The 27,510-nt window shown below is 36.0% G+C and overlaps 1 protein-coding gene across 2 annotated transcripts; it reads left to right on the forward strand.

The window, feature by feature from the left end:
* The first annotated feature begins 845 nt into the window (after nucleotides 1–845).
* Nucleotides 846–27,446, forward strand: neu1 (neuraminidase 1). 2 transcript variants are annotated; one of them, XM_051933769.1, is made up of 6 exons: nucleotides 846–1,071; nucleotides 10,128–10,317; nucleotides 13,704–13,966; nucleotides 15,806–15,988; nucleotides 21,202–21,421; nucleotides 26,524–27,446. In XM_051933769.1, exons 1-6 carry the CDS (start codon nucleotides 949–951, stop codon nucleotides 26,739–26,741), a joined length of 1,197 nt encoding a protein of 398 aa, XP_051789729.1. In that variant the 5' UTR covers nucleotides 846–948; the 3' UTR covers nucleotides 26,742–27,446. The 2 variants fall into 2 exon arrangements, with proteins under 2 accessions (XP_051789729.1, XP_028656274.1); XM_028800441.2 differs by having other exon boundaries at nucleotides 847–1,071; nucleotides 10,122–10,317.
* The last annotated feature ends 64 nt before the right edge of the window (nucleotides 27,447–27,510 follow it).

Genomic DNA, 27,510 nt, shown 5'->3' on the forward strand with positions numbered 1-27,510 from the left:
GTTAAATGAACAAAGCTGACCAATACCAGTTAGCGACAGGCAAAAAGGAATTGCCCTTTTGCCAAATACAGTAAAAGTTAAATTTGCCAAATAAAAGGGATACATAGGCACAGACAAGCACATCCACTAAAGCACTGATTCTTAACGTTTTTGTGTCACGGACAGCTTTAAGAATCTGATGAAAGCTATGGACCCCCTTCACCAAAAATATTCACATAAACACAACTTTGCGTGCAATGAACAATGAACTTTATTTATCGAAAGTTGTTTGTCTCATACATATATGACACACAAAGTATTATTAAACTTTAAAGTAAACAATCTAAAAAAAACACTCCTTTTTATGCAAAAACTAATGGCCACTCATTATAATTATGAAATACAATCCTCTTATGCAAATTAAAACAGATCTACTACTTCTACGTTTTCTATTACCACTACTAATACTATTACTACTACATCAAGTGTAAATCAACAGTACCGGGCTGTATAGTGAATATAAATGTTAATTTTATCTGACCCTATGGGTCCACGGAACTCAGGTTAAGAACCGCTGTACTAAACAGTCGGTTAACTAATATTAAGCAAAGGCAAATTGAAGGTACGAGTGTTATTAATATGACATATAATCAAACAAATAATAAAAACTGTAGCAGGTACATATATAAAAGAGCTATTCTTAAACAGTTCGTATATCTTACACTAATAAATCATTCTCAGACAAGCAAGAAATACCTTTTATAAGTATGAACATAAATCTCAAGCACATCAACGTACACAAATTGGACGCAACACGAAACCCTAGACGCCCCTCCTTATTTGGACACGTGACCAGGAACTTCAGCTCTCACGTGACCGTAACCCTTCTGCTTTAGTGGTGCTGGGCGGCTAGCGAATTCGTTGAGCTTCCTCTTTAAGTTATAGGTGAAAACCAGTTGTTTGGTCGCAATGTTGGTGCGATGTCGGCTTCTTCAGCTAACCGATGGCACTTTCTGTTCATGGACCAGTGTTATTCGGTCTATCTGCGTTGTTGCCGTTCTGTTGCTGCAGTCAGCTGAAGCGGACGTTCAGGTAAGAGGTCCCGTGTACCGATCTTGACAGGTTGAAGATAGCTCGGTTTGAGTGAAGATACTGTTGCGTACTTGTCAAGTACTGTTTTTTTTAGTTTTATTGTAATAACTAAATAATTGAATACATGTATTTGTATTGTTTTATGATTGTTCAGTATGTTGCTACAGGAAACAATTCAATATGTTGCTCAGAAGTATTAATACGCAGGGTGTAATAAATGTGTGAGGACACATACTAAGTTAGAACAACTGTTTTACGTAAAACTCATTAAAAATGTACATATGCTGCATTTGTACTCTCTCTCTCTCTCTCTCTCAATACATAAAAACCATAACATTTATACAGATGTAAATCTCTACAATAGTTACACAGTAATTGCTGAGGATTTCAAAACACATCAATTAAATAGGTTCTTGTGCGAGACTGAAAGACACTTGTGCCATAAATGTAACTCTTGAGAAAGTGAGGTGGACTTAGAGCTTATAAATGAAATGCTGATTTCATAATGCTGCGCATTTGTTTTTTTAAAATAATTGCATTTTACAGTCTCACGTGACATCCATCATTTGCTTAGGATAGATACTGTATTTGCCTTTACTTACTGTGTGAAACCTCAACATCTTTTAAGTCCTTTTCAGTTCCTATTTAATCCTGCTTTGTCACCAAAAAAGTAAATGTATATCTATTGGTATTTTTTGCAATACTGCTTTTTTGTTTTTAGATTTGTTGCCTTCAACAGAAACAAGGTCAGTGGCAAACTGTTGAAGTCATAGATTAGGTTACCATTTCTCCTTTGCAAAGCAATTAACAATATATAGCTGGTCTCTTTTTGTTTTTGTACCCTAACTGGGAGCAAGTAGTAATCAATAATACCTTTTTATACAATGAAATATGAAGATGCACAATGAAGGTACTAGGGCAATATAGTTTTGCAGTTATAAGAAGAACAGAAAAGAAAGTCAGAAGGAACTACTTTACTTTTAGAAATACACAGTTTTACTTTGTTTGGTAAAGTCTAGAGATCTTTATTACAGAGTTTAATTGTTTTCTTTCTGTATTTTTTATTTTATGCTGTGTGTGTGTGTGTCATTTTCTGGGTTTTTTAGGGTGATTTATTGGGTTAATTAGATTACTAGGTTAAAGAAATACTAAAAGTTGTATTGTTGCATGATAAATCTTAACTTTTTTAATCAATATTATGTACTTCTAAATAAATTTACTTTGTTCTATTTAATAGTTAAAATTTTTTGTTTTATTTGAAAATTAGAATTTTCTAACGAAGGCCCACTTGCTGAAGAGTAGACAGTTGGTTCAAATGGAACGCTGTATGCTTCTTTTGTTTAAGATTGTCACTTGCACTTTTTAAATTTATTTTTATCAAAAAGGTGTAAGTAGTCACGGAGACAAAGCCAAATGTCCTTTCTAAAATGTGTTTTCCCAGTACAGAAGTAATAAAAAATTAAGCAGAACCAGGTGTCAAGTATTTATATCATCTTTTAAGTTAACATTCTACCCAAGTGCATGTGTGCTGTATGTGAAAGAAGCTTGTCTCTCTGAATGAAACCTATTTACAGTACTTGCACTGTACAGCTAAGGCTATCTGCTGCTGTCACACTTATGAAAAAAAATTGTTAATTCACTTGATTTTTTAAAGGTTTTTGTGGAGATAGAACCTGTACGTGCAGCATCTGGCTTAAGACAGGAGCCAAGTCTGAATGTCACACCAGTCCAATGTAGCATAAACTCATGCACACAGCCTCATTCACTGATACAGGGCCAAGTTAGAGTCACCAATGAAGACAAAATGTATAAAGGAACAGCATATGATAAAATCTTTGACAGCATTACAAATGAATGTAAGTTCCTGAAAAAACTTAATGATCACACTGTGGTGTATCTTTAAGTGTACAAAACATAAGAGTAATTAATTGAGCTTGATTCGGAGGTAGTAAATGGACAGTCACAGTGCTGATCAAGTACTGGATTTGAGATACCCTGCTATAATTTATTTTATAACAACTGCAGTAGGGGATTCTGTAAGACACTGGCAGCGCTTGTGCAGATTAAGCAGAGGAAGGTGAGGCCATGGTAAGCATGTGATCACAACAAATAAACAGCTTTAAGAAAAATACAGGAAAAATGTTACTGGGTATTTAAAATCTCTGAGACTTTCAGATGGTTGAATTAGAATTTGGTGTACATAGCAGGAATCAATGGATCCAACCAGCTGCCAAATGAAATCAACTTTTATTTGTCATATAAAAATTATACATACAGTACAATATATAGTTAAATGTTTAGTTGCTCAATCCCAATGACTGTGCCTTTAAGAAGAATAAAAAGGAAAATAACAGTAATACATGACTTTATAAATATCAGTGTGATTAATAGAATTTTAAATATGTGATACATAATAATAATAACTAAATAAATAACTTGCTTAACTTAATAAATTAAATAACTTAATGTAACAGTAGGGCATCATGTAGATCTAGGCACTTTATTCAAGAGTTGGAAGGACTGTGGGGGAAAAAGCTTCTACTTCGTCTCTCTGAACTGGACATTAGTTATTGGTAGCATTTTACTGACCGCAGCACAGAAAAGAGGAGCATGCTAATCAACCTCATACATATGCAATCTCGATGCTGCAATCCTTTCTGTTTTTCTCAATGTTTCTCTGTGAGATGTCTCAATGCAAAGACTGCATCAGTTGTTCCGCTCCCAAGCATAAAACCAAAATTGTTCCTCCCGTAAGACTTTTCTCTATAACCCTTTCCCAAATTTTCATTGTGTGTGACATCAGCCATTTCCCTCTTTAGTTTTCACAATCCTGAATATTCCTTCTTCTTGTAATGGGTACAATCACATTGTTCTTCTACTCCTCTGTTATTCTCTCCTTTTCATAGATCTTTTGCATTAAATCCCACAACGCATCTAATCCCTTTTCTCCTAAACTCTTCCACACTTCTGCTGGTATTTTTTTCTGATCCTGTTGTCTTTTTCATTCTTTTCAGTGCCAACTTTACTTTCCCCTTCATTATTCATGGTACTAGCCCTTCATTTGGGACTCTATCCCCAAACACTACCTTTTTTAAAACTTGATCCTAAAGCATTCATCATCACAAACTGTTCCTACAAATGTCCCAGTGACTTCAGTTTACCCTAGAGGCCTGTATAGTTCCAAAATATAGGTCCAACATAGCACCTTTTTAGAATAAGGTGGAATGTTTGGTTTAAAAATGTACAGTAATTGTATGACATCAAGTTAGCATGAATTAACATATGTAAGGAGTATTCAGAGCGCCTTGTTGAATCCATCACTCATAGGAGTCAGGTTGTTCTGTAAGCAAAAAGTCCTGTACAGTATTAGATAATTGTGCCTAATAAAGTGGCTACTGAGTGTGTATTTCATATTAAAATAGCAGCAGTTGTTCTACTCCTTGTTTTAGAAGTACTCATTGGTCAGTTAACTGTTTTAACGAAGTGTTACCGTAGTTTTAATCTCTGTTTGACTTATACTATTCCTTTAAAATATAATTTCTTGCTTAAATAACTAAAGCAGCTTTAATATATTTTCTTCATATATGTTGAAATAAATCAAGATTAGGTTGTAACTTAGTACTGACACTATTTTAAATTTCTTTTGGGGAGGTTAATTAACATTCTTTAATTATTGTGTTTGTCCATCTGTCATTATATAGGTACATATATCCTGTATTGAACATCTGTCCATCACATGGTTTTCACAAAGACATAGGCGACCGACCACCTGCAAGATGGAGTTTTAACTAGTAGCAGATATTTGGACTCGGAGATCAAAAATTTGCAAAGCAGATAGTTTTAAAATAGAACCCAGTTATGTGGCAATATTACCAGATGCAGCACTTGGTTACCTACATCTCACAAAATGTTTTAATAAAAATACTATAAATGCAATAATATTTCATTTGAATGCACATGTTCTGAATTTGAGAAGCTATTTTAGATCAGTTGGTGAGGATTATAGGTGTGAACATTGTAGTACAAAGTTCAAGAACCTTTTGAAAGTATGGACGTGTTTCAATAATTAATAATTAGATAACTTGTTTAGCCTTCAATGTACCTTTTTATTTGAATTAGTGTAGTTATATTAAGGCATTTGTGCAGTTGTACTTGCATTGCATGATCTGTATGTAGTTAGTTTTTCAGTTGACATGTGGTGTATCATATGATTCCTCTGTTGGGTAATGTGTACCAAGCCTTAGAATGTCAGCTCTGTATCTAAATGTAAGATTTGTCAAACTAAAGCCACCAACTATGAGATCTGAGTGATCTTTTTGTTTTGGTTTAAGTTACAGTTAGGGATGCACCGATACCGAAACGGGTATCTGGTATCGGCCTTGATACCACATTTTCTAAAGTACTCGTACTCGTTAAAAGTCCCCGGTATCGGGGGACCGATACCACGGTCTGAGAAATGTCTATGTTTGAGCGTCGTGTAAGGGGTTAATCACAGGCGCCGAGTGCCCGCCCCCAGGCCCCGGCTGCAGCTCAGAGCGGGGAGAAGGCGAGGCGAGACATGTCAGCCGTGTGGAACTATTTCAAAGTGAATGAAGACGACAAAACAAAGGCGGACTGCAAATTGTGCTGAGCGAAATTGTCCAGAGGAGGCTCAAAAGGTAGCGCATTTAACACAAGTAATTTAATCAAGCACCTAAAATCCCAACACGACAACGAGTACAAAGAGTTTACCCACGCTTCTAAACCAACACAACCCACGCTGCTTCTAAACCAACACAACCCACGCTGCAGCAAACTCTTGCAAGACGAGAGAAAATGTCCAGAGACAATCCACGTGCTGTGAAAATAACACAGGCAATTATCGAGTACATTGCATTGAGTGACCAGCCACTCTCGGAGGTAGAAAATGTGGGATTCCTGCGTCTCCTCCATGTTCTGGAGCCCAGATATGATGTCCCAAGCCGCCGCTACATGACTGACACAGAGCTGCCTAAACTACACGACTCCGTGAAAAAACATATCCACAGCCTACTGCAAGCCTCCTCTGCGTTTAGTTTCACCACGGATATTTGGACAAGCAGTGTTAGCCCCGTGTCGCTAATTAGCCTAACCTCCCAGTGGATAGACGAGAGTTTCTTGTTTTTTTTGTTAAATTATATGACTAAAGCTGTTACCTGTAAATTTAAATCATGTTTTTATTAAGTACTCGGTATCGGCAAGTACTTGGTATCGGCGAGTACTGAAATGCAAGTACTCGTACTCGTACTCATTTTCCAAAAAAGTGGTATCGGTGCATCCCTAGTTACAGTACAAGATTGGTATATAATTCATTGCCACCGCCTTTCATGTGGTAAGGGTTCTTTAAAGACCACATGCAATATAATCTTTAATAATGATTAGTCAGTCCAAAGTACTGAACAATGTGAACAGATTATACAGTGGAACCTCGAGATACGATCACCTCTGTATACGAGAAATTCAAAATACGAGGAAAGTATGAGCGAAAAATTCAGATCTAAATACGAGCATTGGCTCGCGTAACGAGCCACGAGCCAGGCTGTGGGTATAGCTCGCGGCTTAGCAAGGGGTCGTGGTAGCAGTTGCGAGCCGCGATCTGCGGTGTCTGCGTTTCTCACTTAAGTGCACAGGTGGGAAACTGCCCACATCCATGATTGTTCCTGTGGCTGATGGGCTGCAGCTGCCATGTCCTCCCCGCATATATAGAGAAGCGCGAGCCGGTTAAGGGGGAGAAAAAGTAAAAGAAAAGAGAGAGAGAGAGAGAGAGAGCGCGCGCGCGCACAAGCACAAGCAAGCAAGCAGGCAGGCGGGCGGGCGAGTGAGTGCAGGCTCGCGTGTAGCTGAACAGTGAGCTGAACAGGCGAGCCAAACAGCTGAAGCAGGACGGTGTAGAGAAGGTCAGCTGCATTAAGAGTGTCTCGCCTGTTGCAGAGCCCGCAGGTGAGACACTAACAGAGAAGAAGCACTGGGGATTGTCATCTGTTTTTTAAAGACGGCATCCTTTTGACGTTTTAAATTCGTGTTAAAGGATTGTTATTCTTGTGTATTTTAAACCTCCACTTCACAACTGTTTTAAGGATTATTTATTTAAAGATTTATTGAATGCTCTACTGCACTTTGGACACCTGTTTTGATTCTTTTAATAATCAGTTATATTATTTACCAGTGTTATTTATTAAAGGTAGACTACAGTATATATAATTTATCAGTGTTATTTGTTAGGAAAATTGATTTTTATGTTAATATATTTGGGGTGCAGAACGGATTAACTGGATTTCCATTATTTTCAATGGGGAAGTTTGTTCTAGATACGAGAAATTCGCTATACAAGCTCAGTGCTGGAACGAATTAAACTCGTATCTAGAGGTTCCACTGTATTGTCATTCAAATAATGTTAAATGCATTTTTATTACCTGTTATTGTAATAAAACTGTGTTCCTAAATTTGAGTAATTGGTAGCTGGTATCAGGTCTTTTCCATTCTTTTAGTATAATAAAATTAATTTGAAATCTATACAAGAAGCACAAGTGAACTACAACAAAAATGTAATAAATCTTATTTCAGCATCCATATATTGAGTGTTTGTTCTTACTGTGATATTCTGAACGTGTCAAAACATGATTAACAATTATAAATAAGTAGACACAAGCCATCCTCATGTAAAAGCGTATATCTTAGTACTGTCAACCATCTTCTGAAGACAAAATTGGACCATATGTGACATCTTTTCCTCCATCCATTTACAAACCTGGGTAATCTAAGTTATGGTCACAGGATGGGTATATCCTTTCAGCTGTGACAAGCTTTAGAAATTATACTGCTACTGATTTTAGTTTGTATAGCAAGGCGACTCAAAAAATAAGGCAGGGTCGTCATTATATTTTTCAGTCAAGGAGAGACTGTAAGACTTTTGATAGATTAAGGGGATTTGTTATTTTTTACAAGACTTTCATATAAAAGAGTAGAAAATTGAAATTGATATTTGAAGTGGGGGGGGGGGGGGGTTTGGGTAGAACCATGTAAGAGCGAAAAGATTGTAACTGGGTAGATGAGATATGAGTGACACCCCGTTAGCCCTTTATGCTGAGCAAAGTTGCTGATAGAAGTAAGAATAAGATATAATGCCAAAGTAAAGCTAAACGTATTACAGAAATTTGGGGCGACATCTGTCAAATAGAACGCCCAAAGCGTACTTGAGTTACCACCTATTGGTACTGTTTGATTATTGAGTATGGGTGAATGCAATTGCTTTTTGGGAAAATAGAGTAAGAAGAAGGGCTCTTTTGTTCACAATTTGTATAATATGTTATAAATGGTTTCAAGGGAACTATAAAGGTCTTTAGATTCAGACTTGGACGAACTATTGCATTTCATTTTAGGGGAGGGAAAATGAAAATCAAGGGACAGAAGGGCTTGCCCAGTTTAGTCTGAATGCAACCCATAGGCCCAGTGATAAAATTCTAAATCAGAAAGTGTGACACCTTCATCAGACCTGTTGCAGATTACAGTTTAATTTTATACCTAGGTTTCTTGTTATTCTAAATAAGCCTACAGAATCTCTGACCAGTAAGAAGGTGTAAGAGTAGGAGAATATAGCCTAGATACAGAAGGATGTAATCTGCAAAGAGAGAAATCCTGTGGTGTATATTATGAAGCAAAACAGGAATTAATATTTTTAGATGTACAGATACCAGTGCAAAGCTGCAAGGTGTGGAAAGTAGAAGACTGCAACAGGGTCAGATAAACTTGGTTTCATTTGGGTGGGCCAGTTTATGAATGACCAGTTACAGATGGTGAGCTAGAACTTTAATAAAGATTTTAGCATTTGAATTCATTAAGGATATCAGTCCAAAAATCTAGGATTGAGAGAGGTATGTTAAATATTTGGATGAAATTGCTGCATTAATCACTGGAAAGGAGGAAAATAAGTTTTTTGCATAAGTTTGATGCATACTCTGTCTGAAAGCTAGACCTTTCAACTCTTTCAAAGTAATAGGGACTGTTTAGAAAATATTTTGGTATAATTTTAAAACTGTTATTTTTTTTTTTTTGGGTTAATGGTTATTATACCTGTTTAGTTGTAATCAAAGAAATTAACTCATCAGAGGTGGAGAGCCAAGAGCTTGATGGGCCTAAACCCCCATACAAATCTCAACAGGGCTCATTATTATGTACGTATCTTAACTTGTGTTGCAGATGGAATGTATTTAGTTCAGCCCTGACTCTTGCTATTTTAATTTCATAGCTTTTATCCACTATGGATTGGGGGCGACTCAGGTTCAGGTTTTGCTCTAATTTTACAGCAGTTACAATGTGATGCAAACGAGACAAACATTTTTAAATGTAGACCCCTTTCTTTATATCTTCTCGGGGAATCACTGTATCCTGCACAAAACCCAGCTCCAAAAATTAATTTAATCTCACAGATAATTGATCACAAAATTTTTGTCATATAGGAAAAATGTATGGAAGGTCCATCTGTTGGCATGGGTTTGGAAACGAAAATGATATATTTTGTAGAGAATGCAAAAACACACACTCTTACTAACCAGCAGTACTACCACTGTGCCACAATGCTGTGAAACTTACTGAGGGTCACACAAAACCTTGTGGTTTGAAGTCCAGTGTTGTGTTGCCACCCAGATGATACCAGTGACACCAAATGCCATTAATGATATTGACAGTGACAAGGATTCAGTCAAGATTAGCAACTGCGAGGGCAAAAATTTGGCCTCCCATTCTAGTAAAGTTTACAAGTCCTGATCACTCTCTTATTTTATCTAATGTTCTGTTTGTCCTGGCTATTTTTGTTTTTCCAATTTCACTGGCAGAGCTTTCTCCTCCATCTTAGCACATATTTTATCAATATTAGTGTTTATTGATCTTTTTGTAAAAATAAATGTCCTGCACTTAATTTAAAAAATGCCCACTCACTGTATGAAGGACTATAAACTATAATAGATATCTTATTTTATTGGGTTAATAATGTTTTAAAAATAACTGAAAACAACAAAGTTCTTTCCTTTTTTTAGTTTCAGATCAAACCATTAATTTCTGAAGAGCAGTTGCTGTGGGTAAGTGGGTTTGAAGGAGCTGTCAATACATACAGGATCCCACTTTTGTCCTTCACTCCCAAAGGAAGTCTTGTTGCTTTTGCTGAAGCTAGGAAAGGTTCTTCCTCTGATGGAGGGGCAAAATTTATTGCCATGCGTCGCTCAGTTGATAAAGGTAAGAGAACTTTTAATGTAATCCAATACCAAATTGTACTTGGTTATCAGTATAAAGAATTATTCTGATAAATAATGGTAACCTTTATCAAATTTTTTAAATTTTTTAAATAATAACATAGTATTATAAATTATTTTTGTTTCTTTTTTGATGATGTAATTCCTTTTCTTGAAGTATGCTTAGGAGACTGTAATACAGTTTTTCAGACTGTATATTAAACTACAGTGCAAGAAGTAGGTTTGGAGTACATATTTGTAATCTGTAACTTCTCAGAGCAGAACCCTATGGAATTGTGGTCCATTTCCTTGTCCTGCTCAAACATACTTAAGGGCACTTTACTGACCAAATTGTAACACACTTTGGGCTTGAATTTACTGTCTCTCACACACACATTTAAACATAAAATGGGTGCTTCAACAAAAGAAAAATCTGTGATTAATAATCAAATGATTATAGAGAGGCATATGATTTATTCATTCTTTTCTACTTTTTTGTAGCTGAACTTAAACCAAGTTTTCTTTTATTGCTGAGATTCATTTAATATACAGATAGCAGCAAAACAATTACAATGATTACAAACAGATCTTGCTTTGTGCAGTCACAGACAGGAATTGCATATGAAAATAAGATGCTCACTATTAACCGATATATACATTGGGCTCCTAACCTCTTAACAATTAGTCCAAAAACTGCAGAGTGTGAACATGGTTTTTCAGGCCTGTTTGTCTACTTTGTTGTTTGCTATTTTGTTACTATTTTTTGATAATATGGATCACAAAAGACATGAATGCTCTATTGAATAGGAAGAAGAGAGCCTTCAGATCTGGATATAAAGGTGAAATAAAGCAGGTGGAGTCAGAACTGAAGAAACCGCTCTAAAAGGGGAAAGCCCATTACAGATACAAACTTGAGCACAAGTTATAACAAAAGAACATGAAGGAAGTATGAAATGGGCTTAGGAGTATCACTGGCTACAAGCAGGCTGTTAAACATGGCGAGGAAAGGAACGAGAGCCAAGCTACTGAACTGAACTAGTTCTTCAACAGGTTTGACTGATTCTTGTCAGTACAGCCCACCCCCAACATAGCTACCCTCTGTGAGTGAGCTGAGAAAGTTCTAGAATCCCAACTGCCATCTGCACCCTGCACGACCTTCCCCCACAATGGCTTCACAATTGTGGTCTCCAGCTACTCCCCACTCCTGGACTTTGTGTCTCTGCAAACAAAACGTGTGCTAGCTAGCTGTGAGGGGTCCTACAATACCTGTTCTCCCTTTCCCTGAATTTGCATAAGGTTCCTGAGCTGTGGAAAACATCATGTGCAGTTCCAGTACCAAAAGAAAGGTCATTCCAGTGATTCCAAGAACTTCAGACCAGTGGCTCTTACTTTCTACATCATGAAGAGCTTTAAGAAGCTGATCCTACTAAAACAGCTACAGCTCCTGGTTTTAGAACATCTTGATCCTCTGCAGTTTGCCTATCAGACACATGTGTGGAAGATGCTCTCATCTAAATGCTCCACAGAGCCTGCTCCCACATGGACAGAGCAGATTTCCAGCACAATACCAGTGCTTGCCATATACAGAAATTAACAAATGACTCCTCTGTCATAGGCTGCATTGATAATGGAGATTATGGAGTACAGGAAGGTTGTGGAGTACTTGGTCTTGTGGTGCAGGAACAACAACTTGTAACTGAATAGCAGCAAGACAAAAGAGCTGGTGGTGAACTTTAGGCTTGCCAAGGAGCCTCTGAGAGCAGTCATCATTCATGGGAGGATGTGGAAGTGGTGCAGAGCTACAAGTACCATATAAACAAGAAACTGGACTGGTCTGACAACATAGTGGTGCTGTATAAGAAAGGCCAGAGAAGACTGCACTTGCTAAGTTTACTCCAGTCTTTTGATATGTGCAGCAAACTACTGGAAATGCTCCATCAGTCCATAGTAGTTAGTGTGGTGTTTTATGCTGTGTTCTCCTGGGGAAGCAACTTGAGCTTGAAAGAAGCATAATACTTGAATAAACTTATCAGGAAAGCCTGTGCCATCACAGGAAGAACCTTGAACACACCGGAAGTTGTTGCAGAAAAGAGAATAGTGGCAAATTTGGATGTCATCATGAAAAATCCCCTCCATCCCCTTCAGGAGGCACTTTCTTGGAGCACTTTTAGCCATAGGTTCATTCCACCACAGTGTGCTAAGAAGCGCCTCTGGGATCTTTTCTGCTCAGTTCTATGAGGCATTTCAATGCTTTCTACCGGGGCACCTGTTAATTTTTTTTTTAAATACCATATTGAAATATTTGAACAGCATACATTTATTTATTTATTTTTATTTACATATCGATTGATTGATTGGCTGTATTATTTGTCCTGTGAGTCTGTTTCTTTGTTTTTATATTTCTGCTGCTATGTATGCATGTGAATTTCGCCTTGGGATTAATAAAGTTTATCTAATCTAATGATGACCCTCTTAATGGTCCAAGCATGACAAATTTTAATGCAGCTGTATACACGGGTCACTGGCTGTGGTCAGCTAAAGGTGTATAATGATGAAAGGGACATAATGCATCACAGAATAACACTGAAGGTGTTTTTTGACCGAGAAATTAATTATATATGAAAACAAAATTTTAGAATACAATGTTAATGCAAGGTTTCAGTTTGATTTTGATCAAATATCTTTTTGTACTTTGGAGAAAGACCACACATCATCATAACATAATCCTTTAAAAATCATCTGTTTGCTAAAATATTGTTTGAAGATGCCAATTTTGTTTGTATTATGGAAGAGTGCTACCCTCCACCCCTTATGTAAAGGTTGACAACCAGAAAGCATAACCTGGATACCAGTTTGGAAATGCTGACAATTTGTCCACCCCTACTTTTAAAGAAGGATTCATTTATCCAGTAAGCTTGTAGTGCAAACTACTTTTTTGTGAGTGTTCTCATAAAAATCCATACTCGCCCTAAAAAATGAAAAGCCAAATAACAATGCTGAAAAATATTGATTCTTCTGCAAATAAAATCTCCTAAAATAAGAAAAAAAACACTTGAATTATTTTGAATTAGTTTACATTTGCTCAAAAATACAAAAAAATAATTAAGGCAGTGTATGCTAATAAAATTCAAGAAATGTTATTTATAGTCCCTATTATCCACTTAAAGATGTAACATACAAAAATGATTACTAGTCCCAGGAAAGACAGGTGCTTTTCTCAGTTTACCGTTTCTCTTTCCCACATCAGTCAGCTTCAGAAGATTTTTGTTTGTGTGTTATGGAGTAGCTTGCAGTGACATACAGCATAGTTCACTATAGCAGAGATAAAAATGCTCATTGTTTAAATGCATCTTTTCAGTGTATTAACAAAGATAATGTATTTATATTCAGGTGCCACTTGGAGCCCAACCTCTTTTATTGTGGATGATGGCATTGTGCCAGATGGTCTGAGCCTAGGTTCTGTGGTTGTGGATGAGGAGACTGGATCTGTTTTCCTTTTCTACACATTGTGTGCTCACTATTACCTCTGCAATGTCTCAAGCACCTTTTTAATCGAAAGTAGAGATGATGGCCTAACCTGGAGTAAACCACGTAACATTTCTAAAGAAGTGGGGACCAAAATGTTCTGTCCTGGGCCAGGATATGGAATTCAGGTGAGACTTATAAGATTAAATGTTAATGTTTACTATCTTATATTTCCTACCTTTATTCATCTCTGTCTGTTAATAAATGTTAAAGAAACAGATATTCAATGAAGAAATATAAATAAAATTAATATGAACTCGATTTAAAGGCATTTTTACTAAATTGTGCTTCATTGTTAACAGAAGTATCAGTTTGTTTCATTGAGATGCCATTTATAAAGGAAGCTAAAGACATTTTAGTCTTAGTCTGTGTAAGATTTAAACTGGTTGAGCCATTTATCTATTTTCAAAACTACTGAAGTTCATTTTGGTATAATTACATAATTGTAATCATTTTCTCTCAATTTATGGAGAGCATATATACCGTATATATTGTAGCTGTATTTTAGCTCTTACTTGTAGTAGCCATTTTTTATACTGCATCATCTAGTAATATACAAATAAATTACTGGACTAAGATTACTTCATTTCTTTTTAACACAATAATAAACTCTTACGAACACAATGACAATACTTACATATCAGTTGTGATTTTTGATGTGTTGTTTTTTTATTTTTTATTTTGAGCAGTGCCACTCTTGATCAGACTTGGCATTTAGTAGTCTTCAGTCATGAGATATTTCTATTGAACAGCATACTTTTCCAACTTCATTTTAGTTTTGGAAAAGGATGGTTGCATTTAAATTTTGCTATATTTATTTGGTGCAGTTGCATTTTTGTCATATTGTGATACCTCTTTATGTGCAGAATTTTCAGCCAGGGCCTCCAAAATATAGCCATATTGAGTGAATGTTCTTGTAAGTAAAATTTTTTATTAAAGTACATCCTGTGCCTTTTAATGGTAAACTGTAATATCAGCTTTAAAGGAAGGCACTTGCTACACAGACTATATATTTAGTTTAAATAATCCTTGCATTGCACCTTTCTCAAAGCACAAAATTGTAGTATTGCATAAATTATCTGACTTCTATAGAATACACACAAGGATGATAAACAAAAAATAAAGTAATATACATTGGAGAATAAAAGCAGCGTGGGTTCTTATATACTGGTCTCTTTGTTTGATTTTAAATGCAGAAATTAATATGTCATCCCTTACATTAAGAGGTGGATTATTAAAAGTTTGGGAATATACACATGCATACATATGTGAATATGTATATGTGTATTAACAGAATCAAGAACCTGTCTCTGCCATTATTGTGATCCATCGTACAATAAATGGTTTGTTGGGAATTGTGTTTTGTAAAGTAATATGATATGGAAAAAATAATTCTGTTTCCTTTGTAGTTTCTTTGCACCCTCCACTAGTGTGGTATTTTTCCAGCATCCAGTGTATTTTCTGTAGCAGTGAGGATGCTGCAGAAAGAAAGCTGTTCTACTTACTGTATCTTTGTGATGCATGACAATTTGTGATTTAAAACAAATTTCAGTAGATTATTTGTTACAAACAAATGTCTTGCAGATGGTCTAGTAAAATCTGTAGTGCAGTGGTATTAAAGGTAACCTTCACCAATGAAAACTGTTTTGATTGTGCTTTTAATAAAGTGAACTTCTGTCAATTATACAACAATCTAATATTTTTAATTCTTTTTTCACAGTTTCTGGTGATCAGTTTAATTAATCTACATAATGCAAATTGCTCCAGAAACATTTAAGCAGGACTGGTAAATGTACTATTTAAATTTTAACCAAATTTAAACTTTTAAAAATGTATTTATTGGTGTTTTGACAATTAAATATTTATGAAATGCAGACTATGAAAAAATGCTAGGAGCATGGAATATAAAACTAAAACTTGCTCTTGATAAACCATTAGATGTGACACTCTTTGATATGTTCCTACAGAAGATGCTGCCTCCAAACAAGGGACGTTTGATAGTCTGTGGACATGGCACAATTGAGGGTGATGGAGTATTTTGTCTGCTGAGTGATAATCATGGTCAGAGTTGGAGATATGGGGCCAGTTTAAAAAGCATTCCCTACAACCAGAAAAAAAAGGCCAATGATTTTAACCCTGATGAGTGCCAGGTGAGAATACATATTAGTTGTTTTTTCCTTGGTAAGTTGATGGTTTCCTAAATACCTGTCTGAAGTGCAAGCTACTGAACTAATTTTCAGTACACTTCCTTGGTATTCACTTAACCCAACTGCCTGTCTGAAATGGTATTTTTATTTTAAGTTATGGTTTCAGCATTTTCACACTCGCAAAAGAAAAGACTACAAGGGAAGCTCCGCCTCCTCTAAAATATGAAAAAAACTCGTCAAATATGTACTGTTGTATTTACATCACTATTACAAAGAGTGTGCTAGAACATGTTCAACTTCATGGCTAGTTCATTCAGAATCAGCAATAATTTCTTGCAGGTCATCTAACGTGATTTTTTTTTTCTCATACATTTCCATTACAGCACGATCCATTAAAACCTATTGTGCAGCTTTACTGGATTTCAGTGGCACTTCAGAATACACTTTGTTTTCAGTGCAGCAAAGCTAGAGGTTTATTGAACAAATGCTTCAAAACGTCATTTCCAGGGAAGATTAGCGTCTCTTGGAGTGAATGGGACAGTGGGCTGGCAGGACACTGGGCTGCTGTATGATGATTGGAGGAACTGTCAAAGTGGCTGGACTTCTTTTTGATTGAGAGCATTTTGGCATTGGAGCATTTCAAGTTCAGTCCCAGGCAGGACATTGCCTGTTATTTGCTAGCTATATAGCCCACTGTTTGCATTGGTACATATCCAACTGTAAATAAAAACATAAATATAGCATTCTTGAGTTTGTTCCTTGTTTCAGTTTAGTAAAGTTCATTCATTTATTTCAAACTAGGTTATCGGGTTGAACTAGGCAGCTAGGGGTAAGCTGTGTGATTTCTTGGTTTTTTTAAAGACATGGAGTTAGTGCAATGCCTCAGCTATACAGTACAAGCCATTGTCTTTAGTGGCAACAATTGGAGCTCCTGCTTAAAACTAGTCCAGTCGTACAGCCACAACACAATGGGCTAAAACTATTTAAGAAACCTTGCTGTGCTTGCCATTGAGAGGAAACTTGTCAAGTCTCTGAAAAAGTTGGTATGATAGGGTCACAGACCATTTTCTACAAAAAGAAAGGAGGGCAGAATTTATACATAAATAACATGATGCAATGATTGACTCTTTTTATGATGATTCATATTTTTTATGTAAATGGTAGAGTTTATTCCAAGCATTAATTAAATATAGGTTTCCTTTGCCATTTGTAGCCTTTTAAAAACAACGGCAATATAAAATCGGAGTTACAGTGGTGTGAAAAACTATCTGCCCCCTTCCTGATTTCTTATTCTTTTGCATGTTTGTCACACAAAATGTTTCTGATCATCAAACACATTTAGCCATTAGTCAAATATAACACAAGTAAACACAAAATGCAGTTTTTAAATGATGGTTTTTATTATTTAGGGAGAAAAAAAATCCAAACCTACATGGCCCTGTGTGAAAAAGTAATTGCCCCCTTGTTAAAAAATAACCTAACTGTGGTGTATCACACCTGAGTTCAATTTCCGTAGCCACCCCCAGGCCTGATTACTGCCACACCTGTTTCAATCAAGAAATCACTTAAATAGGAGCTGCCTGACACAGAGAAGTAGACCAAAAGCACCTCAAAAGCTAGACATCATGCCAAGATCCAAAGAAATTCAGGAACAAATGAGAACAGAAGTAATTGAGATCTATCAGTCTGGTAAAGGTTATAAAGCCATTTCTAAAGCTTTGGGACTCCAGCGAACCACAGTGAGAGCCATTATCCACAAATGGCAAAAACATGGAACAGTGGTGAACCTTCCCAGGAGTGGCCGGCCGACCAAAATTACCCCAAGAGCGCAGAGACGACTCATCCGAGAGGTCACAAAAGACCCCAGGACAACGTCTAAAGAACTGCAGGCCTCACTTGCCTCAATTAAGGTCAGTGTTCACGACTCCACCATAAGAAAGAGACTGGGCAAAAATGGCCTGCATGGCAGATTTCCAAGACGCAAACCACTGTTAAGCAAAAAGAACATTAGGGCTCGTCTCAATTTTGCTAAGAAACATCTCAATGATTGCCAAGACTTTTGGGAAAATACCTTGTGGACTGATGAGACAAAAGTTGAACTTTTTGGAAGGCAAATGTCCCGTTACATCTGGCGTAAAAGGAACACAGCATTTCAGAAAAAGAACATCATACCAACAGTAAAATATGGTGGTGGTAGTGTGATGGTCTGGGGTTGTTTTGCTGCTTCAGGACCTGGAAGGCTTGCTGTGATAGATGGAACCATGAATTCTACTGTCTACCAAAAAATCCTGAAGGAGAATGTCCGGCCATCTGTTCGTCAACTCAAGCTGAAGCGATCTTGGGTGCTGCAACAGGACAATGACCCAAAACACACCAGCAAATCCACCTCTGAATGGCTGAAGAAAAACAAAATGAAGACTTTGGAGTGGCCTAGTCAAAGTCCTGACCTGAATCCAATTGAGATGCTATGGCATGACCTTAAAAGGCGGTTCATGCTAGAAAACCCTGAAATAAAGCTGAATTACAACAATTTTGCAAAGATGAGTGGGCCACAATTCCTCCAGAGCGCTGTAACAGACTCATTGCAAGTTATCGCAAACGCTTGATTGCAGTTATTGCTGCTAAGGGTGGCCCAACCAGTTATTAGGTTCAGGGGGCAATTACTTTTTCACACAGGGCCATGTAGGTTTGGATTTTTTTTTCTCCCTAAATAATAAAAACCACCATTTACAAACTGCATTTTGTGTTTACTTGTGTTATATTTGACTAATGGTTAAATGTGTTTGATGATCAGAAACATTTTGTGTGACAAACATGCAAAAGAATAAGAAATCAGGAAGGGGGCAAATAGTTTTTCACACCACTGTATATGCTGCAATAAATGTTGCATGTTTTTGTATCCTTTTAAAAACAAACTAAAATGAGATGTAGTTACTGCTTATACTGTACATGGTGCATATACAAATATTTTACATAGTGTCTAGTACATTTAAAGACATTTATTGATAAATTAGAAGTGTGCATAAGCAGCTGTTCAATTGATTCAAACTGCATCACAGAATTAATAAAAACTGTGTTAAGGATGCCCAAGATTCCATTTTGTTGTCCCTGTGAAGCAGATTATTTGCAACATATTAACAGCTGTCTAACCTAATCCCACATTTTGCTCAGAAAACTCAAGAAGCCTCCATTCCTCAGTGGTATGGTGCTTAATACTGTACTTTACTCAGTACTTCTCTTTTATTAGGGGAGGTGTGCAAATATGCATGAGGTTAAGTGAAATATTTAATTTTTTAAGACAGCAGTTCATATAGCTAGTGTTTCCTAAAGCAGCAAATTTAAATGAAAACAGCAGTCTGCAGACATCATGATCATGTTCATTTTCTTTCTTTCATATGCTTTGTTTTCTTTTCTGTGTGAGATTTCCAAAGGGCAGGAGCAAATAATGATATTTAACAATTCATTTAAACATTTTTAGTGATCAAGTACCCATTTATAAACCGCTTTAAGTGATTTGATGGTATACAAACACTTGTATATCTGTAAATCAGTTCAGGATATTAGTAAATTGTTTAAACATATCTTATAATTCATTACATATTATTTATATTAAATATATATAAATATCATAGAATTAATAGATTTCTAAATATTTAAAGATCACTAAATATTTACAGATATTTTTGAACATTTAAAGGTTATCAAGCTCTCACTATTGCAGTTCATAACCTAAATATGCATTCAGTTCCATCCATCCACCCCAACAATTTTTAATCAATATTTCCTCAAATATATAGTTGCACATGTGACTAAAACCGCCACATCTATTCATTTGAATGGACTAATTTGAGAATAAAACCATCTGTTCATGTGTGTCTCCTCATCTAGATGGTGCTTCTATAAGCAACTAATCAAATAATGCAAGCAAAGAACTTTCAGATATAATTTTCTGAACCCTGTTTTTTCTATTATTGGGTCCATAATGCTGGATCCTGTTCCTTGACAATTGAATGGAAAAAGGGAGCACACCCTACATGGGATGTTTATACTGCACTTCTGTTTACAGTTGCCACTTAACCTGCCTTTGTTATATTTAAAATTAGTGGGCTTTGCCCCCTGCTTGCTTCGCTCACCAACCCCCTGGCCTAGCCTGTTTGCAGTTCTACTGCTCGCATATGGGGATGTGGATGTACAATTTAAACAGATTTTAATTTTCATGCGAAGTGTTACATTTGCATCCATGCGATGTATAACTGCCCGTGACTGAATTTTATTTCTTTCTCACTATTAAATAAAACAACTTTTTTCGAATGTTTGGCTCTAAGATTTGTTAATTGTCTTTGCAGAAGCTATTCTAACAGGAAACTGTTAACATTTTAAAACGAATGGCATATCAAGATCTTCTTTGTTGTCTAATGTTATCTGCGGAAGATGTACCACATTACCTTTCTTGGATACATCCTTCTGTCTACAATAATTCATGCGGTGGAAGACGGATGGTGTTAACGGTTGTAGATATTCTTCGTGATATTGCAATTAATTATTTTCATCTTCCGCACTATCACCACCAACTGTTTCAGCATAGACTACTGATACGCATTTAACCATTTTGCCGTGTTACCGATCTACATTTTTGCCATAAATTCATTTGGCTTCCTCATTTCAAGGTGCTAGGGTTGCCCTTGTACTCATTATTTCTGTTGATAACCCTTCGTGATGTAATTCTTCAATGAGATTTGGACATAATTAGTCTTCTTTAATTGGGAACTTAAATGAGGAAAACATTAAAATTTATAAGAGCTGAGAATGCAGAAAGTGTGTCTGATAAAAGCATTCACAAGAATGATAGGTGAGAGTACCGTGGTCTTGTTTCAAAATAGTTGCTAGGAGGGCGTGACTTTTAAAAATATCATGGCAATATTCTCGTCTCGCGGGACTTGAAAAAATCTTTTCCATAAAGACTTGTCTCCTAAAAAGTCTCGTTGCATCAAAAGATTTTTTTATATAATAGAGAGATATGTTATCTGACTGAAACACCAATATTAAAGCATGTAATGATTCCTAATGATTTACTTTAGTAGCTTTTGCAATAGATTATTTTTACCATAATGGAAGTTATCCTATACTAAATGGTGGTGAATAAAAGTAATAATTTCATCATTTTTGCATTAACACACTACATAATTTTTACCAATTTTTCTTTTTTTGTCCTCAAGCCAATGGAACTACCTGATGGCTCTGTGATAATCAATGCTCGAAATCAAAATTTCTACCATTGTAACTGCCGAGTAATAGTAAGAAGTGATGATGGTTGTGAAACCTTGCCACTGGAAAATTTGACTTTTGATGAAGAACTTATTGATCCTGCTGTAGCTGCAGGAGCACTTATCAAGAATAATGTAATGTTTTTCAGCAACCCTGCTGATCTTCACAAGCGTAAGTATTATTAGTTTGATTCACGTACTTTGATGTTTTTTAGTATATTCTCTTTGAATTTATTGTTTCATCAACACTTAAGATTATGCTATTAACTTTTCAACATAGGTTGATTACTGAATATAACTACCTACACCCTAAATGTCTGTCTACCTTACTGTGAAACTTCTGTCTTCTTTATCTGAAAAGTCTTGAAACATATTTGTCATAATAGATAGAATTGCAAAGTATACCTCAAATAAATTCTAATAAAAACGTAATGATATTTACCTTTGGTTTCTAATTATATAAAGAATAGCATAAAAGCTGAATAGAAAACTTTAAAGTATTCTGTAAATATTTTAGTTATATCTTTAACTTAGAGAGAAATAGTTGTTGGATGTTCTTGTCAAGTGAATGGTTGAGTATTTTCTTTCTGTGACTATAGTTTGCTTTCGGTGCCTCAATTTTCTTATTGAAGACCTCAGACCAACTGTATAAGATATAATCATATATGTAATAGTAATAATAATACATTTTATTTATATAGCGCCTTTCCCATGCTCAAGGCACTTCACAGAGTTTAAGAAAGAACGGCAGGGTATACAGTATATAGCATTGTACTAAACCAAATAAATAAATAAAGAAGAGTAAGATAATAATTCAGAGAAAAGTACTTATTAGACAGTGAGAAGAGGCACATTCTTTAAGGCACATTTGCATTATATGATTACATTTGCAACTATCTATGTTCTAAAAAACTTCTGTTAAAGGGTGAACTTTACAGAATACTGAATTTAGTTAATTTTAATTTAAAACAAAACACAATTACCATGCAGTGTATACAGGCATGTATCTCTCTTTACATAAAATTTATCAAGTTAAATACTAAGAGATCATTATAGTAATCATATCTGGCGAGTTCCGCTGCTTCATAGTTTCAAGGGACAGGGTTTGAATCCTATGGCTGGTTGCTTTGTTTGTTGTTTGTACCTCCTTCCAGTTACTCTGTAATCTTTTCTCTAAATATTTCAGTATATTTCACATGTTCCAAAAATGTGTCTGATTAACAGAGCATTTATGCACATATCCATAGTCACTTAGATTGTAAAGTAAAATCACCTAAGATGCATGGTTACCTTCTGCAGAGTTGGTTTATGTATTTTACATGATGCTGAGAGGAAAGCATCTGCCCCCCTCTGTCACTGGACAAAGTAGGTATGTAAAGTGAACAAATGGGTTACTATCCATCCATCCATCCATTTTCTAACCCGCTGAATCCGAACACAGGGTCACGGGGGTCTGCTGGAGCCAATCCCAGCCAACACAGGGCACAAGGCAGGAAACAATCCTGGGCAGGGTGCCAACCCACCGCAGAATGGGTTACTAATGGAGTAAAATAAAAGTGTGATGCTGTGTCATTAATGTGTGATGATACTGTGTCCCATAGACTTTGAGGGTGCCATTCAAAGTTTGGGAAGGTTATCTTAATCAGTGCAGCACCTATGTAAACAACAGCTTCCGAATAAAGAAAGAATATGAGACTCGTATTATTTATTTTTAAGAAAAAAAAAGTATAGTCTCACAGCTTCAGTAGGAGTACAGTATGCTAAAGCAGTGTTTCAAAACCACTGGGTTATGAGTTGCTATTGTTTATAATGTTAGTAGGTCGCTGTGGTGGATCCCTTCCCTGCTCTGATGATTGTCCTTGAAACAATTTGCAAGTTTCTTATGCTCCAGTCTGTGAGCTGCAGTGCTCAAGTAACATTACAGTATGATTGAATCCTTTTAAGTTTTTTCATGCAGAGGCTAAGCTGCAGCATGCCTTGCACAAAAAGACTCTCATTTGGACCTCCCTCTGCAGGCTGTCACACATGATGCTTTCAGACACCACCATGTTCAGTAAATGTGTTTCAAACTGACTGTTTGGTAAAAGTGAATATTTTTGTAGTTTAACTTGTGACCAGCCGGGGATGAGACAACATGTGAGAGTAAACTTAATCAAGGATATGTGAAGAAAAGACCGTAATTAAGAATATTCATTGTTCTAAACATATTTACTGTAAAATATTTAAGATTGTTTTGCCACTACTGGTGTATTTAGCAACCAATTTCAATTCACACCATTGCACAGAACACTCCAGAGATGACCATCATAGATAATCTTGCTGGATCACCTTTGAATGGCAGTATCAATTTGAAGTTATATGCTGCAATAAATGTTACATGTTGTTTAATGAGACAGTTGAGTCACCATCTTCTAATACCTAACCTATAAAGAACTAGATAGATAGAACTTTCTTTGTCCCCAGGGGGAAATTTGACTTTTTACAGAAGCCCTTTAAATAAATAAATGCATAAACAGGTAGATAAGTAAGTTAATAGACAAATAATTTCTACTAGCGATGTCATTGAAGTCAAACGAAGTGTCAAACGAAGTGCATGTGTGTACTGTATAATATTAACAAAAAGAGCAGCTTACTACTGAAAACGGCAAATATAGGAGTGAGTGGGGATCAAACCGGGACCCTTGATTACACTTGGTTTGCGTCTGTACTTGTGCTGTTACTTAGAGAGTCAGATCGGGGGGAGGGGTGATGTTAGAGCGCGTGAGCTTATTCAGTGCTGCAGGAAACAACAACGCACATGTTGATCTTTTTTTTTCTTTCAGTACATGTGGCTTCCCTGTTTATTTATATATCTCTGCCTGTCTGTCTCTCTATTACGCAGTGCTCTGTCTGTCTGTGTGTTATGGATCTTAAAAATAACAGTTTTAGGGACAGTTGTTCATGTTAATTGCAGTCTCAAGTGTTAAAAAAATATTTTAAAAGGAGCATCCCATATGAAAATATAACGATCTCATTAACTGACAGTGCATACCAATTTATAAATTTTATGTCCGTTTGAGGTTAAAAAGAAAAAAAAAAAGCAACAGTTTATCCCCAGCGGGGAATCGAACTCAGGTCTGTGAGGCACGGCAAAGCTGCTGTGCTCTAAGAAGCAAAACTTAGCACGCTACGCCACGGAAACTGTTGTGTCATCCTTGAAGCTTTTGTGAAAGTGTTTATTTGATCTTTGGAACTCAGTCTTTACACATTCTATAGTTTATGCCTACTACATTTATTACTAAAGTATGAAAAAGTTTCTGTTTTAACAATGTGTTTACACAGATTACTGTAGAAACGGAACACGCATGAAATGATCTATTATTTCCAGTCTAAAACTCGACTTCACTCCCAGATAATCAATCAAGGCATGAGCTGGGAAAACTTCGCGCACGTTCTAAGTTGGTGGGGGGATGGAATAGCCGGCTGCTGGCAGCTTGTCTTTTATCAGCACATTTAGAGGACAAAGGATGCTGGCAGAGAGGTGTGAACGGATTTAAGAAGCGATTTACGGTGGGCCGGATCTACGAGTTTTTTCGTAGGCTGTGGTAATTATAGTGATAAAGGAGCCCCAGTAGCGTTTCTTGACACAGTGCTGCTGAATAACTTGTTGGCTGAAAGTACTCTGTGTTAATGTGACAGAGCAAAGATGTGCTGCATTATTCATAATGGGTTTTATTCTCTGTTTCGCTATAATCTCCAGGGTGTCCAGAGTGTGTCTATAACTGAGCTTACACATTTAATTACCTTGTTGATTCGATGGGCCCTCTCTTAAAGTGATTTTACCAGCCCAGCATACTACAGCGTAGAAAATCGTACTGGCAATCACTGTTATAGAACATGTGAAGGATGTCATTTCCCACATTAAAGAAGTGCAGTCTCCAGAGCCTGCTGACATTTCTTATATAGTTGCTGTGTATTCCAAGACCATTCCCACCGGTCATAAATGTGGATCCCCAATTACTTGTAGGAGTGGACCACCTCTACATCCACTCCTTGAATAGTGACTGGACATAGAGCCTCTTTGGTGTGGTGAAAGTCAATAACCAGCACCTTGGTTTTGCTGATGTTAGATACAGACAGTTCTCCGCCTGCCTCCTATACTCTGTCTCGTCACCTTTATCAAAACACCCCATAAGTGCAGAATCATCTGAGAATTTCTGCAAGTGACATGGCCTGGTGTTATATTTGTAGTCTGTGGTGTACACAGTGAAGAGAAAGGGTGACATGACTGTTTCTTGAGGTGTTCTTTGTTGCTACTACCTATACATTTTGTATAGTATTTAAATAAATTATTTGACACTAACATCTGAAATAAACCGTACATATTCCCATCTTAATTTTAATTATTCCAATTTCAGTTCATCCATTGTCTGACTGTGCTTTTTTTCTTTTATTGAATTATATGGAGTTGGAGCTTAGCCTGGCAGCATTAAGCAAGAGGCAAGAATCCTTGGTGAGATGTGTTGTTTAATTGACAAAAAAAATGGAGATGTGCTTAGGGAGAATAATCATTTTCATGCTTAGCCCAGTCTTCATCTTGGTGCCTGAAGTTAGTTGCCTCTGCTGTCTGAGTTACTGGCAGAACTTGATACAAGCATCACAGCAACAAAATTGTAAGAGCAAAACGAAAGGCTCACAAAAAACTGTTTGGATTGCTGCTGTCAGTTATTTAAAACAAATGTATTTTAATAACATCCTATAATGAGTTTAGAGTATATTATTAATAAGTCATGTACTCTTCAGTTTCATATTCTATTTGTGCCACAGCTTATAAAGTAGATGTCTAATTAATTAAAAAGCACATGAATGTAATAAATAGCACAAGATAACTGAAATACAACGGATGATGAAAAGGTCTGTGTTGTCTAGTTATCTTTTCAATGTATAACTTAGTGGTTTTTGAGAAGCTTTAATAAAGTTAAGCCAAATTCTGAAGTATCTTTAAGTTCCTGAAATGTTATTTGTCTTAGCAAAATGTCATATTTTCAGATGTGATGCCAGGTTGATGACATAATTTCTAGTCATAGCAAATGAATAATCTGTTGTAGAACTTGGTTTACATTGTGTGCATAAAAATGGCTGTATTCTTAACTGAGTCTCATTTTTGAACACCATCATTTTGCAGTTGAAGGTCATTATTTAGGAAACCATTATTTTGTCAAACAGCCGTGAACAGGCTGACTCCTGTAATATTTCATTGTGGGTTTTTATCATGCTGTCTTTCTTAATTTGTAGGTATAAATTTGACACTGCGTTGGTCAACCAATAATGGAAAGACCTGGGTCCCAGAGAAGCTTCTTATTTGGCCAAATCCTAGTGGATACTCAACAATGACAACACTAAGCAATGACATAGATGACAAAGAACATATATTTCTCCTTTATGAAAAGGGAATAAAGGATTATTTTGAAAGCATATCATTTGTAAAAATAAACCTTTATGGGAGGATTTAGGCTTCTTCTATCTGGATACCTGATTTTCTTGAATAAAATGCTTTAATCTATCTCAAGACATTTGATTTATCTCCCTTGACAACAAATCCTCACAGAATATTTTTTAACCCTTTTCAAGTATTGAGAAATGCCAATGCAGTCTTTGGAAGTGAATGTAGATTGTTCATATAAAACCTGATACAGTGATTATCTGTAAAATTTTAAAAGAAGAATTTATATATCTGTTCACAGTTCCATCTGCATAGTGTGTTTGAGAAGAAGAAATAAGCTTTCACTAATTTTTATTTAGTTTTGCACTTTGTTTATGATCAGAAAAAAAATCATTTTATATTACCGGAATCTGCTTCAGAGCAACAGAATTGTTCATGTTTAAAAATGACAAGGCCTCTATTTTAAGATTTACATTTAAGTAAATAAGGAAAAAATTTCCTAAGATGCTCAGTGTTTCACTTAAGTTATCTTTTTCGGATTAATGCAATAAAACCCCATTTTCATCTCTTTGCACCTCAGGAAAGTCTTTGTGACTATATATAGTTAAAAGAAAAAATAAATGCACTTTAAGGATGTATTCAAGGACTGTTAAAAGAAAAATGTGTACTTTTTATAGTGCCAAGAATATGTATGTAATTAGGAATTGTTTCCTTTTTTTCTGTAAATACATTTGGAAATTTTGTAATGGGGTAATAAAGGTGAATTTCTAACTAATATGTATCCGTTTCTCTCTTCTATTTATTAACAACTTTTATGTTAGTTTTATGCCATATTTTTA

The sequence above is a fragment of the Erpetoichthys calabaricus genome, chromosome 1, assembly GCF_900747795.2.
Source record: "Erpetoichthys calabaricus chromosome 1, fErpCal1.3, whole genome shotgun sequence".
Classification (NCBI taxonomy): domain Eukaryota; kingdom Metazoa; phylum Chordata; class Cladistia; order Polypteriformes; family Polypteridae; genus Erpetoichthys; species Erpetoichthys calabaricus.